At 40.7% G+C, this 15,604-nt stretch overlaps 2 protein-coding genes across 4 annotated transcripts in view; one reads left to right on the forward strand and one right to left on the reverse strand.

Moving 5' to 3' along the window:
• Positions 1 to 5,593, forward strand: part of sptb (spectrin, beta, erythrocytic) — a 33,379-nt gene extending 27,786 nt beyond the window's left edge. For 2 of the 3 annotated variants that reach the window (XM_018727747.2, XM_018727748.2), the window contains exons 33-37: positions 333 to 396; positions 1,058 to 1,314; positions 3,012 to 3,185; positions 3,294 to 3,336; positions 3,683 to 5,592. In XM_018727747.2, coding sequence (XP_018583263.1) covers positions 333 to 396; positions 1,058 to 1,314; positions 3,012 to 3,185; positions 3,294 to 3,336; positions 3,683 to 3,871 — 727 coding nt within the window. In that variant the 3' untranslated portion in view covers positions 3,872 to 5,592. Of the gene's footprint in view, positions 1 to 332; positions 397 to 1,057; positions 1,315 to 3,011; positions 3,186 to 3,293; positions 3,337 to 3,682 lie in introns of all 3 variants that reach the window. The other variant, XM_029258450.1, reaches the window with a different exon arrangement.
• A 2,533-nt stretch (positions 5,594 to 8,126) lies between these two features.
• On the reverse strand, positions 8,127 to 15,336 carry LOC108919371 (synaptosomal-associated protein 23-like). Its single transcript, XM_018727325.2, has 8 exons — positions 15,232 to 15,336; positions 11,925 to 12,032; positions 9,884 to 9,925; positions 9,665 to 9,713; positions 9,467 to 9,584; positions 8,975 to 9,178; positions 8,730 to 8,874; positions 8,127 to 8,522 (listed from the first exon to the last, which is right to left on the reverse strand). Exons 2-8 carry the CDS (start codon positions 11,979 to 11,981, stop codon positions 8,460 to 8,462), a joined length of 678 nt encoding a protein of 225 aa, XP_018582841.2. The 5' UTR covers positions 11,982 to 12,032; positions 15,232 to 15,336; the 3' UTR covers positions 8,127 to 8,459.
• Positions 15,337 to 15,604: the final 268 nt, after the last annotated feature.

Below are 15,604 nucleotides of genomic sequence, written 5' to 3' on the forward strand. Positions count from 1 at the left end.
AACACACCTCACACAACAGGGTTTCTTCACAAATCCCACGTCACGTCCCGCATTCTGATTTTTCCAGAAGAAGCAGATTTCAGTTGCTGGGTTACACTCTGTCCTCTTTTAATGTTGCCTGTTTTTTTGTGAATTATTTATGTTCTACACAGGTTTTGATGTATTCCTGCTTCCTTGAATGCTTTGCAAAGCAGTACTTTTTTAACTTTGATTTTCCCCTACTAATTTTAGCTGCTCTTAACAGGGTGTGTACAGAGACAGAAATGACATTTCAGTTATGTTTATGGACAGCGCTGTTACTTGTGAACTCTGATTGCTGAGCTCTAATGCAGGAAAGAAGATACAGGGTTTGCAGAGGAGTCCTCTCAGCTTGACACGGTGGAGGAGCCATCCCTGGTCAGTACACTCTTGTTTTATAACACTCATCTAAATCTGTTGTATTTGTCTTTGACCAAACTCTTCATTTCACGTCTTCTGTTGTTACTGCTTAAGCTTTTGGGGTGGACCTTAATCTTGAGTGGTAATTGTGAACTGAAGATCTCTCGACATACCTTCTAATATCATGTAATAAATGTGATATAAAGCTTGGGGGAATCGAAGTGTCATCCTGTCCACGGTGTACCCCCCCTCAGCCTTGCACCCAGTGCTTCCAGCATAGGCTCTGGATCACCGTGACCCTGATCAGGACAAGCATTGTATGAGATTGGATGGATGGATGGATGGATGGATGGATGGATGGATGGAAACTAAATGTGTCTTCCATACATTCCACTATAGTCAATTCATAAATAACAAATCACTTTTAGAAAGAAAGTACTTTCCAGTTGTGCTACATAGAGGATAACATTTCTCCAAGCTGTTCAGAATATCATTCTGATATGACTGCTGTATGAATGATGTGTAGTGTTTTTCACTGGGGACTATATGGATGAAGTATCAATACAGCAAGAAACTTGACCTTGTGTTCAGTACTTGAGATTCTAGTTTCCACTTCTCTTTGTGTGTGTGTGTGTGTGTGTGTGTGTGTGCTTGTTTGTTTGTGTGTGCTTTCTGTCAGTCGGCAATCATAGAGCCCAGTTCCGGCCAAGTAGATGGGACCGCAGGAGATTCTACAGCACCAGTGGTTTCAGAAGCACATGGTGTTGGCACCGAGGAAGTGGAGCCTTCGGTTTCAGGGGAGCCTCAGCCAAGCAGGGAGACGGATCGAGCGGCAACTCTCCCCACGGAGCCGCCGCGGGGCCAGACAGTCCTGCTGGAGGGAACCCTGGGCCGCAAACACGAGCTTGAGGCAGCTGGCAAGAGGGCTTCCAACAGGTCTGGATTCAGGGACATCGCTACCATTATATCAGTGTTGATGTAGCCATTATTGTGGGGGCGTGGTGGTGCAGTGGGTTGGACCGGGTACTGCTCCCCAGTGGGTCTGGGGTTCGAGTCCTGCTTGGGGTGCCTTGCGGCGGACTGGCGTCCTGTCCTGGGTGTGTCCCCTCCCCCTCCGGCCTTACGCCCTGTGTTACCAGGTACGCTCTGGTTCCCCGCAACCCCGTATGGGACAAGCGGTTCCGAAAATGTGTGTGTGTGTGTGTGTAGCCATTATTGTTGGAACTGGATGTAGTCTTTGTTTTGTGATGCATTCTTCTATCCAAAGCAATTTACAGATGCGTGTACATATTATTTCCAGAAATGGATTAATTTGACTTTAATCATCGTTTATAGATCCCTGTAGTGAAATTCCCTCAGGCTGACTCTGTGATGGTGCCAAATGTGTCTTTGGGCTGTGGGAGGAAACCCATACGAACTTGCATTCTTTCACACCGTCCAGGTGCTGAGACTGCAGCTCAGTCTGCTGTGCACTTGTGTTCACCCCTTGAGCAATGACCAGTTATAGAATAAAAGTATTCTTACACTGAGCAGCCTAAATACAGGATATACAATGTATACTATATAGGGCACCACTAATAGTACTGGTATCTCTGTCACTATAAACAATAATTCATAATAATAGTAGTACATTGATAAACAAAAGAAGTATCACACACACACACACACACACACACACACACACACATTTTCAGAACCGCTTGTCCCATACGGGGTCGCGGGGAACCGGAGCCTACCCGGTAACACAGGGCGTAAGGCCGGAGGGGGAGGGGACACACCCAGGACGGGACGCCAGTCCGCCGCAAGGCACCCCAAGTGGGACTCAAACCCCAGACCCACTGGAGAGCAGGACCGTGGTCCAACCCACTGCGCCACCTCGCCCCCCAAAAGAAGTATCAAGTAGAAATATTTTAATATTAGAATAAACAGCAAATGTTTTAAAGCAGGGGGGTGCGGTGGCGCAGTGGGTTGGACCACAGTCCTGCTGTCCGGTGGGTCTGGGGTTCAAGTCCCGCTTGGGGTGCCTTGCGACGGACTGGCGTCCTGTCCTGGGTGTGTTCCCTCCTCCTCTGGCCTTACGCCCCTGTGTTCCCGGGTAGGCTCCGGTTTCCCGTGACCCCGTATGGGACAAGCGGTTCTGAAAATGTGTGTGTGTGTGTTTTAAAGCAAAATATAGTAATTACATATGATCAAAAAATATACTTACCATTTCATTTGACATTGGTGGAATTGGTCTGAGTCTGCAGACAAACAACTAGTAATGAATATAATTACTAATGTAACTATACCCTGCTTAAATATGCTCTTCAACACACATGCCTTCGTCAGCTTGTATCTTTTTTGCTAATTTATTTGGATAAACTTGTAAAATTGTCAAGAGTCTGGATTTCATTGTCCTTCCTTGGTAAAACTAAAACTGTTTTCTCTTTGTGATACTCTAAAGCGCTTTGAATTATTTATATGCTTCACAGAAAACCATAGAAAGTGTTATGCTATAAAAAGAAAGCAAATGATCTGACTAGAGCAACGACTTCAAAGACAATTTAACGGAGTAAATTTGCATATTTCCCACAGCGAGTTCCAAAATAACCGCAGTGTGAATTTTTTCGCTCTCTGTATTTGCACCCGCTCAGGTCCTGGAATAATTTGTACTGCGTGCTGAAACCTGGTCAGCTGGCCACCTACAAAGATGCCAAAAGCTTTGGCTTCGGCGTTACCTACCATGGAGAAGACCCCCTGTCGCTTAGCAACGCTACCTGTGAAGTGCTTACCAGCTACAAAAAGAAGAAGCTTGTATTCAAACTGCGGTGAGAACAGAGCAACACAGATCAGCTTTTCTTTCCTTTAGCATTTTCCCCCACATCACATTGTTTCCATGATATTGCTACTGATGCCACCCTTTGTGTCTCTCTCAGTCTGGGAGATGGCAGTGAGTACCTGTTCCAGTGTAAAGATGAGGTAAGCGCTTAGGTGCTACAGTGTCTGTCATCACTGCACATTTTCAATGATACTCTTTTACTGTAACATACTGTAAATACACAGGGAAGAAGCTGAGTAACAATGTGAATAAGCAGAAGTATAAACAGAGGCCACACGCATATTACCCTTGATGTGTAATGTGTTTCCGTCTTTCGTGAGTAGAGCTGCTGTGAGGCTAGATGAGTTTCAGAGAAATCTGAGAGCGAAGTTCAATCACGTCATATTGTATCACATACGTTTAAGTGAGGAAAGGCAAGAGTTAGAAATGTTTAGGTTCAAGGAGGACAGCAGCCTATTTTCTCAGTTTTCCTCCATGTGTTTACAGGAGGAGCTCCAGGGCTGGACTCAGGCGATAGAGGGGGCGGCTGGGCAGCCCCCAGAGGAAGCGGCCTCGGGTTCCCCTGGGCTACGGGCTCGTAGCCTACCCCCGCCCTCCTCGTCCACCCTGCCAGAGGCCAGTGCTGCCAAGAAAGACAAGGAGAAGAGATTCAGCCTGTTCACCAAGAAAAAGTGACGAGAACATGGCGAGGTGTTGGTCAGGACACCTGTTGGAGGTCTCTGCATACCTGGGCAATGCAAGTCGAAAGGTGCTACTCTGCACAGTCAGGTTCTGCTTTTTACCCACTCCCGCTCAACTTTTTACCATGGTAGCAAGGTCAGAGATTTAAGCCCAGAGAATGACATTTGTAGGGAATGAAATCACACTCCTCTGCCTGTAATGATGTGTACCTGCAATGCTGAGGTCCAGCCTTTTGGAACACCCACCCCCCGTTTTTTTTTTTGTTTTTTTTTTTACACGTACTATTTTCACTTTGTAATCAATCAATCACAGGAATGCCCTTTACACACTCAACCAAAGAAAGTTTATAAAATTGTTTTTCCTCATTAGTTTTGCTTTGGCATGATTAAACATGTTTAGTACATGTATTACAAACATGACTTTCGTTCATTTTGTTAATTTGCATTATTCATACAAAGAAATGGTTGTGAATTGTAATACTGTGCATCAGAGGATTTTAATTTGTTCTGTTCTGCTATGTGGACAAGATTATGTTTTGTATATGCTGTATTTCATGGCAGGAAAGTAGCAGTTCTGCTTGAAGAGAGTTGGACCCAAAGCCATATAGTACAGTACTGTACCATGTAGCCGCATCAAGACGAGCAGGTCAGCAGTACTGTGCATTAAAGAAGCTATTCACACTACCGAAATTGGGAATCACATTTGTGTAGACATGATGCTGTGTTTAAATTGCATTGTAATGAACTAGAGTGAATCATACCAAGAATTAGGTGTCAACATACATCGTTTTTCACAGATTAAAATACTGCACATATCTGACATAAACCACCCTAGTGTAACACTCCCAAAATAACGCAGTGTGCGTATTTTAAAATACTGCACTTGTGTATCCAGTAAGGAGCTTTTAAAAGGTTTCTTAATATATGGTGCTAACTTTGACACGAAGAGAGTGAAACACCTGTTCTCATAGTAACGTCTTTCTGTGTTGACGGTGTACTTTCCACACCTGCCCATAGCTGCATTTCCCTCCTCCCACCAAAATCAAAAATCAGGAAAAACTCCTTCGATAGACTCTGTGTGTGTGTGTGTGTCATTTTCACTGTTAGCTTTCAGAAGCTGTGAAAAAGTTGGTAATGTGAAGAACTAGAAGGAAAAGTGAAGAGGTAAACTAAAAAATCATTTTATGTCCAGTATTTATTTTCCAAATGGTGTTTTTTTTGCCAGTTAAGCTTTCTGTTATGGGGTGAGGATATAGAAATCACATCCAATGTAAATTTACTTTTAAATCACAATCTGAACTATATACAAGAAATATATATATGGAAAATGAATTTATATTAATAGTTTTATTATATTTATAATGATAATTTAAGCTAGAGATAAAAACTAATACTTGTACTTTTTATTTTTCAGTTGCATAGGGCAGTTACCCCAGTTACCTTTTTTAGATCTCTTGAAACACTGGAATTCACATCGCTACACAATGGCTGCCTTACACCATTGTCACAAACTGCCTGCACCAAAAACATCCTTAAGCACATTCTGATTCATTTGCATTGTTTTCTTTCATCATATTTAACTATATAGTATAAATGTTTAACTATATATTCAGCTCACATTGTTTGCTTTTTTTTGCCCTTGCATTATCCCATATGTAGTTTTATTAGTGTTCTAGAGTTTTATACTCCAAAGCTGGCTGAAATTTCCATAATTTTGCAATCACTGCTCTGGCTTTTTGAGAACCAAACTTGGAAAGAAATAATTAAAAATGATCCATTTGGAGTAAAGGCTGAGTTCTCTTTTTTTTTTTTTCCTTTTTTAATTTAAAAAAAAAAATTACATGTATCAATACTTTGCTGGTAACACACTGCCATTGCAGTATAGTATCCTGCTTATGTCTAATTTCGCAGTTGCACTGTATATTAGTCCTTACGTTAGACAGCAAGTGCAAGCTCTCCTTTCCAACCTAAATAGTTAGTAAATCAAATCATAACAAATACTTCAGATAGACACTCCAAATAAGGTAGTCATTTTTGACATCTGGATATACTCACATGTCATCTGAGTGCAATTGGGTCCAAATGTCTCTTCATAACTCAACAGTCACCACATACTCAGAATAAATCAAAGCTACATAATACATAAAATCACTGTTCATTCAAGGGAGAGGTTGTTTGAAAAGCCCTGACAAGGCTAGAGTGAGTTTTAAAAATATCTCAACATCACTTGAATATCAGTAAGTCAGGTTCAGCACAACCATGACCTGATCACATCTAGCATAACAGGCAAGGAAGGGTACACCCTGGAATGGACACTAGTCCATCTTAAAGCAATTATTAAATTCCAAAACTACAATACTGGTTTAAAATTATTGAAAATATGAATCTCACAACCACATCCAGTGTTTGGCAGCTTCAACTTTATTAGAATAAATAACAATGTCCTACAATTTAACAAGTAAGATCCTGTAAAAATTATGGGTATAGCTATGAAAAATACTTGACTTGTTTTTAACTGAACTACAATTAAAATCTCAAAAAAAAAAAAAAAAAAAAAAAAAAAAACAAACCTTCTCTCCACAAACACATATTCAAGGCCATGTTGACTTATTGAGCCCACAAATATGTACAACATTGCTCATCATATTATGGATCAACAGTTCAAAACAGCAGAAATAAGCTGTAAAACACCATATAACTGAACTGAATCAAGGTGGTCCTACAGTCCTGTTACTACGTTTTACTGTTTGTAAACAGCTAGGTGTGGAAATTCAGGTCACTTTCACTGCACAAGTGAAACAGTGAAAAAGACATTAAAAAGAAAACAAAATGTTTGATTTCCAATGCAAACATTTGTGACACAAGGAGTCAGTACATTTATTAAATTACAATTTCCTGTGTATATTCTTGTTCTTGAATCCTTACAAATATTGAAAGGAATCCTCAGGATAGACCATATTTTTGGTGCTGACGATTTTGTTTACGCCCTTTTCTCAATCATTTTCATGTTTGTGTCACCAAATTGTGAAACAGGAAAAAAAAAAAAAAAAAAAAAAAAAAAAAAACTTAATACAAATTACATACAAGTGAAAGGCAAGAAAAAAAGTACATAAATTTAACAGTTTCAATTAACATTTTAAATTAAACAAAAAAAAAAAATGTATGACCAAAAACTCAATGAAAGTCCTGGGATCATAAGGATCACTATCCAGAGCGGCTTATAGTTTCTGGCACAAGCAGATTAAATTTCAGTTACTTTTACAGCAGTTCAGGAAATACCATATTTAAATGAGAAAAGCATGTGAACAATTACCTCCCTCACATTCTCTTGATATTACAGGAAAAAGGAATGAATGTAAAAGACAAAATGGCATCACATTGTACCAGCAATCAGTTTCATTTTAAAGACTAAACTGCAGGTAAGAATTGTTCACTTACTACACCTTGTAAATCTGTTAAAAGCAAAACTGCAGGGTGGAGATCAATTACAAACCTCAGCAAGGCACCTTCCGAGGTCTCAAACAAGCAGGAAATAAACAAACTGACATAAAACGGCTGTTACAACACAACCGGACTCCAATTGCTTCACTTTTCTTTCCATAATTGAACCTTTCACAATAACATAATATTTATTCAGAAATGCATATTGTGCTGTATTAAATATAAGTCTTCATCTAAAAATTTTTCCCACAATTTTTTAACAGCAGAATCAAAATAATTGGCCTTGGATCTTAGCTGATGTTATGATACATGGCATGTATTTGTTAATTTGCATCATCCAGCATTCATTTTTACTGCAAATATTTAACTATATACAAAAAACAACCGTAAGACCCACACTACAAAACTAACCTGTGTAAATGGTAAGGGTAAAGCTTACAAGAGTGAAACAAGACTGGCATTAAACACCATCACAGTAATGTTGACCAACACTGGTCTCACAGTGGAATGAACATTGGCTTTACCTCCATTACAGTTTAGCTGTACAGGTCAAGTAAAAATAAAAAACCTTCAAGCAAATTCTTGCCAAAATATAATAATTTACAACCTTATATAAACACTTAATAGATTCACTATTCTGAATACAAGACAAATAATAGATGTACCTAGATTCCCCCCCCCAATGTGACAAAGACCACAGTAAGATTTTGCAGTGTCACTGTTCAACACTAGATCCCAAAATCATGTGACTAAGTTTTTTTTTTTTTTTTTTTTTTTTTTTTTATCTGCAAGGAGACATCCTTCTTTTCTCATGTGTTCTCAGCCTTCAGCTATATTTCAGTTTGTATTGCAGGTGTTCAAAAAAACAAAACCTCAATCAACTACACACCAAAGCCAGCAGAAAAAGCTTTTAGCACAAAAAGCAGCCATAGACATACCTTTCAGCTGACAATTTAAAAACTTTCAGTGAACAAAGTTTTGTTTGACAATCTAACACCAAGCTAAAGAGATACTGATAATTATCCAAAGAAGACACTGAGAAAAAGAGGTGTTACTGTGTCAATGAACGTATAATCACGAGTGAAAGACGACCCAACGCAGAACTAAGGTGCTGGAAACAAGGCTGCTGTGTGCTGCTTTCACTATTTGAGCAGTTTGTTGGCCCTCTGGCTGGCGTCATCGATGCGCACCTTATTCAGGTCAGCCTGGAATCGAAAGGAGTAGATATTGGTCAGTCTTCACTGCATAAGGGACAGCAGATAAGCTGTACCACAACACTTTACTCACCTGACCATACTTGAACATTAGTAGAATGTTTGCAGGCAAAGAATGCAGAAGTTTTAACAACACACGCAACTGCTCACATAGCACTGGGTAAGTGTATACAACTGGCAAGAGCCAAGCTGCCCCACCTTGTCTGTAATACGGTCAATTTGCTTGTTCTGCTTATCAATCTCTGTGCCCATGTCCAAGGCCATGGTCTTCAGGTTGTCAATGATGTTTCCAACCTGGCCCAAGTTGTCCTCCATCTCATCCTCCCGGGCATCATTTGTTACCCTGCAAGAGAAAGACCTGCTGATTCTCACAAGGCAGTACACATAATTGCCTGGGAACTTTCCACTAGCCTTTTCACTTGCCATTCAAACATGTGACTCACCTGTTGATGTAAGGACCGGAGGGTGCCACCAAAACCCTTTCGGGAGGATTCCCATTGTGGACGCTGGGCGGCTGGCTGGATACCACCGACCCTTCTGCTCCATCCACTGCATCCATTCCAGTGGCACTGGCATTGTCACTGCCACTTCCACTGCCTATGCCCCATGTTCGCTTGTAGCGTTCATTATGCTCAATTGAAGCCACCCTGAACAATAGTTACAAGTGTTACATCTTGAATCAAAACACCTTTCATTTACATGTTATAGCTCTCTTTCACCTTTTAATTATCATACGATCACTAGGGCAAGAACTTACAAACCCAGAACATGAAATAAATGGTAATGACAACATAAATGACACTAATACTGTACCTAAATGAAAATTCATGAATAGATTATTTTTCAGTATTACCAGATATTGTGTATGCGTCATTTTCATTAGACAAGTTAAATGATAAAGATACCAATGAGATGAGAAGAGGCAATGGCCCTACCTATCCCAAGGACACACACACAGACCACAGCACTTGGACAGATCAGTTAGGTTCCTTTCTGCCTCCCTCATGTCTTTGTTTATCTTGTCCATGCCCTCCTCCACATGCTTTAGTTGCTCTAGTGGAAAGACAGAGATATTTGAGAGACCACTGGGCCTAGCAGGTACTCAAGAGTGAACACAACAAATTGACACTCACCTCCTTGCTCTTCCAGAGCAACCATAGTATTGATTCCTGTTTCTTTACTCTGTGGACACAAAAACAAAGTTAGATCCAAACTGGTGCTTAGTCACAGAGCAGAATTTCCAAAAGCAGAAAGCATAATGAAATCAACCTTGTGTCTGTGTAGCAATGTAAGGCTTATGGAATATATATATATATATATATCAATCAGAGTAATAAGAATGTAGGTCTCACCTCCTCAGCTAGCTTCAGCATTCGCCGAGTGCTTTCCAGTGACTAGAAGGGTAAAAATACTATTAATTCACAAATTCTGCAACAAAGGCTTAAGATGGCATTCTCCATCAACTCAAGCAAGAAGTTTCCAACAAAGGCAGAGAGAATGATGAAAATTAAGTAGGTGGGGTAACAGCCAGACTTATTTTCAATGCATGTTTTTGTGTACAAGTATTTTCTGTTCGGTTTTGAATGTGCGAAGTTCCAGTTTTTGCTTTCAGAATAAATATTTTGTTAGCCATGTCATTAGACATGCAGAGCAGGTGACTTCAGAGTGGAATGCAACTCAACCAGGTGTGGTTAGAGTATGTACTATTGTAAGTGAAGGTATGAGCCGGTACCGATAGCATGAAGCAGCGCGGGAATCACCAGTAGGCTTGCGCAGCTGTAGCATGGTGAAGGTGAACAGCGACGTTCTGCTTCACCAACACAAAATAGTGTGGTGGAGGTAGCTGTGCCTCCCTGCTCCACCTAACAACACTCCATTTAAGAACTTGCACAGCAATCTATTTGGCTTGCCAACTAGGGAATGGGGTATTGCCTTCTTCACTGGCAAAAAGTTACTCATGTGCAAGGCATTCATTCATCAGACACGGGTTGAGACTCAAAAACAAGCTCCTGGTGCCACTATCCTGGAGCATTATTGGAAAAAATAAGGTCAACAGCAGAAGACACAGAACAGGCATATGGCAGAAGGTTTTCCAACAGTATGACTGAATGCCCTTCACTAGAGACCTTGTAGACTGTGTCACAGCTTTTTAATAAACAGTGGCATAACTTCAATTTGAAGTGGGAGCAAATGACATATGTTGGTGTCACGATTACACTGTGAGCATGATCAAAGTGATCCAACTGTAGTTCGAAGTGTTTGCAGCTTAATTTCATAAGAGTACCCAAAGAAATGACAAGTATCTTCAACTGCTCCTTTCCTTTTCATAGTTTGCCTAATCATGTTATGGAGTTACTTTGAACAAAGAGGGACAAATTTTGGAAATTGGATATGAACTCACCACACAAAACATGAAAGGATGGAATGTACCAGTTTGTAACAACTGCAATGAAATCTCCTTGCATCCCCCCAAATTAGAGCTCTAACTATTACCAACATTTTCATGAACAATACTGGTCAATGAAGGGGGGGTGCGTTGGTGCATGCGAGTTGGACCGGGTCCTGCTCTCCGGTGGGTCTGGGGTTCAAGTCCCGCTTGGGGTGCCTTGCGACAGACTGGCGTCCTGTCCTGGGTGTGTCCTCTCCCCCACCAGCCTTACGCCCTGTGCTGCCAGGTTAGGCTCCGGCTCCCCGCGACCCCGTATGGGACAAGCGGTTCAGATGGTGTGCGCGCGCGCGCGTGTGCGTGCGTGTACTGGTCAATGCAATCTCACTCCAGATTGGGGGGACAAACTGTCATACATGCAGAAGATGTGCTTTTTTTTTTTTTTTTTAAAATACAGTCCCACACCTGAAACTACACCTACATGAAAAAGCAATTATGGCACATGTGCCATTACAGTATGAGGTACCCTTTTGAAATTGTGTAACAATATACAGTATTCCTATTCTGAAAGTGGAAAAATATGAATTCTCCAAGTAGGCAGTAAGTCATCCTGTTGGACACAGTGTGGGAGGAGACTGGTGTGCAGGTTAAGAGTGTTTACCCTGTGACACCCAGTTACACTGCCGCAAAGCCAGTGAGCAGGTGTCAGTCTGCACAGGTCTCAACCAAGTCAGAAGCAAAGAGGAAAAGAGAAAGAGAGTAAGTTTAGAAGGGTAAGATGAGACAAAAAAAAAAAAAGATGAACAGGAAGTCGGAAAATAAAGAACAAAGGTCTACAGGCACTTTAGCAGCAATCTTCTCATTACACATTTTAGGTTTATAAAATTGTACTTAATGTGCACCTTAAAAACTGGAAGTAAGCAAAATAATTGCTTCAGTTAATGAAGGTAGGAACACACTACACATTCTGAGAACCAAAACTATCCCAAAACAGTGAACAGGCATACCTCATCTGTCACTTCGTTGGCCCTCCTTGTGATCTCCTCCGCTGTCATTTCTGACATGTTTCCGATGTTGGAGGTACCTCTATATTCACTTGGCTCAGTGTTTGAGGGCTAAAGGAAGGACAAGGTTTGTATATGACTTCACATATCTGCCAAAGTTAATGAGAACTTTATTACTCATCCATTAAACATTCATGCTGTCAAACTAAATTCCCTAAAGGATTAGAGTATGTAGCTTCTTTGAGACACACGGGATTAAATAGTATAATTTTTAAATGTAACAAAATGTCTATTTTTACTTCTGTGGCACTAACCCAAAAGAACAGCAACAAAATTGGTACATTTTGAACTTCAGGTAAAAGAGCAGCACATTTTGAAAGGGAAAGAAATTCAAAAAGTCAAAAAATTACATGATTTAAGAAATCAATGGAAAACAGGCAAAAACAATTACAACCCCGCTAGGATTTTACTTTGAGACAGCTGGTCTAAGATCATCACAAAAATGACAGGTTGCCTTCTCTGCATAAAAGTCAAAATTAATCATGTTGTTAAAACAGAATTCTACATAAACCATACTTTCGTCACACAGAAAATTGCCATAAAAAGCAGCAATAAGGAAATTAAGGTAGTCATATGTTCCATTACTTAATGCACAAGCTCAACCACTGAGACCTCACAGAGATGAATTGAAAGCTACTAGACAAGAGTCTAATGTCAGCGATCCCGACACCCAAAGACAGATTATCAATACTAGATTTCCAGAGATTACAATTTAAAAAGGGCGGCACATAATTAGCTAGAAAGGACGCTGAAAACTGTAGTAGTTAAACTGGGCAAACAAGACAGGAATGAGGAATCCCTTAACTCAGGAATGAGTGGACAAATAACGAGAACTGTAGGTGAACTTTCAAACATTCTGCTACTGTGTTTTCACAATACCAAAACCTTTTTTTTTTTAAACACAAAAGTTTAAAATCTGTAGCCAACTCAATTGCCCTGAATGACACAGCCATCAGATGATCTGGACAATAAAAGCACAAGTGAAGCCATGTTGCGCAGAACTGCTTTTAGCCAACTAGTGACAAGACATGTGATGTTTGCAGTCCACATGATAACACTTGGGACTCTGGCTTTCATTCTTCTAAAGCTTTAACCACCTCTTCCTGTTGCTGGACCAAGTCTGGCCACACAGACACTGACAGATCAATTATAGATCTTCTATAAGAAAATGAACACCAGACTGGATTCCTTTTAAATTTAATCGCATCCTAAGAAGTGTAATTTGACTGTACTATTACTAGAAAACATACTGTAAATTATGTATGCAACAAGGTATAGAATGTCACCCCGTTTAAGTTTGTCACTTCAAACAAAAAAAAAAAAACTTGACCGTATGCATTCGTTTGTGCAAGCGCATGATGACACGGGCCGCATTGCACCAACTATGTGTGGAACAACCCCTTCCTCCCACAATCACTTCTCACATCAGCACCTCTTCTGCACCACATTCATGTGACACTAGCAACAACCACCCAGCCGGCAAGAAACAGCCTCTGCAAAGCCAGGATTACAGTCTCTGCTCCACCCCCTCACAGGGGAAATGCATTTCCAGCTCATCCTCACAAACCTGTTTTCCCAGATTGCATTGCACAAGGCCACAACAGTATTCTCAGCCACCCATTCCTCTCCACACAGGGAACCATCAGGCCTGAATAATAGAACAGCAACGAAACACTGCTTACGGCTCTGCCACTGCAGTTCAACAACATGGGAGATCCTAGGTCCTCATGCAACTTTTGAGGGTTTGTTCTCGTTCATAGTTTCAAATCCCAGATTCGTCCCTTCCAATTACCCATCATATCAGGACCTACAACAATATAATCTACAAGCTGGAAAAAAAAACTTTATTCATGTGTCAAATCATGTCCTTTTGCTCCTTTACTTTTTTTAATACTTGTTTCACATTTATACATTTAATTTTATAGCTGATGCTTTTATGCAAAGTGACTTACAATGTTGAGCTAGTTATAAAAATAGGATAATTTTTCTATCTGGAGCAATTGTAGGGCAAGTACCTTGCTCAACAGTGCTGCAGTAGCAGGTGGAATTCGAACCTGGGTCCTTCTAGTGTGTGTGTGGAGGACAGCTCTAAACACTATGCCACCCGCTGCTCTGCTCAAACAAGTAATTTAATGGAATACTTCAGACATATAAGGTTCGAAAGACTCCCCCCCCCCCTCCAGTAAACAACAAGAGGTCTTAAGGTCCAGCTGTTTGACCTGTGGTTTCCAGTGCAAAATTAGACAACCTTCTAGTAAAATAAGACACAAATAATAGCAATGGCAGCTGTTAAAAAGATCACTGATGCCTGAAATCAATGAATACAAAGAAGTAAAAGCCAGAAAGTCACTTCACAATGAGCACATCTAAAAAGATACAAGCAGCTTTGTTCACTTCATTGATCAAAGTGTATTTGTATATGGAGCCAAACAAGAGCCCTAATACACTAATAATAGCAACAACTGCAAGGGAAATACTAACCTTTTAGTTAAGTGACACATTACGTAGTTTTTAAAACAAGTTTACTCATTTCCAAGAAGGTTTAAACTTTAAAAGTATAGTATGTGTGTGAGTGAAATTATTCCATATGCATTTTCAAATCGTAGCCCCGCTTAATGTCCTCTGAAGAGAAAACTCAGCTGACCGGGCGGGACACAAATTAACTAAAATCACATGATCATGATGGACTGTTCATATCACATATGTAAGAAGGAAAGTTATATCGAAACTTCCTACATTTCCTGATTTCTCTCGGTACACAGAAAAGGCTGTATACGTGAAAAAGCGCCTCAGTTTATGTGCAGATTGATCACTAGACACCAGTGTGACTAGCTTAATACTTGTCAACAACAAGGTAGGTCGGAGCACGGAAAAAAAAAAAAAGAGCCAAGTTTCACTAACTCAGTCTCACTACATTAATTACTATCATTATAAAAAGTAGTTACGTTACGGGTGGATTAAAACATGTATATGTTACAAAAGACAATCTTAATCACAATGACCCCGACTCGCCAACGTGCAGCAACACTAAGCTGAACTAACACTTCGTTATCTTGTAAAGAACTTCCTTCTTCAAGTTCTTCTTGCTGTGCTAAGTAACTAGCTTTCAGTCAGTCAGCCGACACTGCAAATTTTAAGAAAAAACTTCCCTTTGTTAAAAGGGAAGAGCTACAAAGGACAATCCTTTTTCTTTTTTTAAATGAACAACTTCTGAAAGCGAGAGACACGGCGGGTACAAAGCGCGACTTACGTGTAGACTCGTCCTCGGGCTCGCGCCAGGTGCTGCGACTGCGGCGCGAATTCCACCAGTCGTGTGGGAGACTGCGCATGCGCGAGATAAGGCGCCGCTAGGTGGGTGGGGAGCCACCGGTCTCCGCTCCCGCCGCAGCCTCCGCGGAGCACCTGCACGTGCGCGCGCACGGTGCTGAGGTTGGGACACCGTTTCACACAGCGACTGAACAGCAACGTTTTTGGTCCGATGTGTAGAATACGTTTACTTTGTTACTTTACCACATACATCCATCATAATGCTGAAATGCATTTCTTATGATCGGTCTAAACATATTAAAACAGAAGTCATCTGTTCGTATTATCTGGCTACGATTACAGAAACTTAAAAAATT

This window comes from Scleropages formosus, chromosome 15 (assembly GCF_900964775.1).
Source record: "Scleropages formosus chromosome 15, fSclFor1.1, whole genome shotgun sequence".
NCBI classification, from domain to species: Eukaryota; Metazoa; Chordata; class Actinopteri; order Osteoglossiformes; family Osteoglossidae; genus Scleropages; species Scleropages formosus.

Bases quoted from the DNA above. Each gene is read 5' to 3' on its own strand.
- LOC108919371 (XM_018727325.2), bottom strand. From the start codon at position 11,981: ATGTCAGAAATGACAGCGGAGGAGATCACAAGGAGGGCCAACGAAGTG. The intron at 9,714-9,883 runs GTGAGACCTACA...TTGTGTCCACAG, and splicing joins TGCTGAAGCTAGCTGAGGAG to AGTAAAGAAACAGGAATCAA. The intron at 8,523-8,729 runs GTGGGGCAGCTT...TTTCGATTCCAG, and splicing joins TTGACCGTATTACAGACAAG to GCTGACCTGAATAAGGTGCG.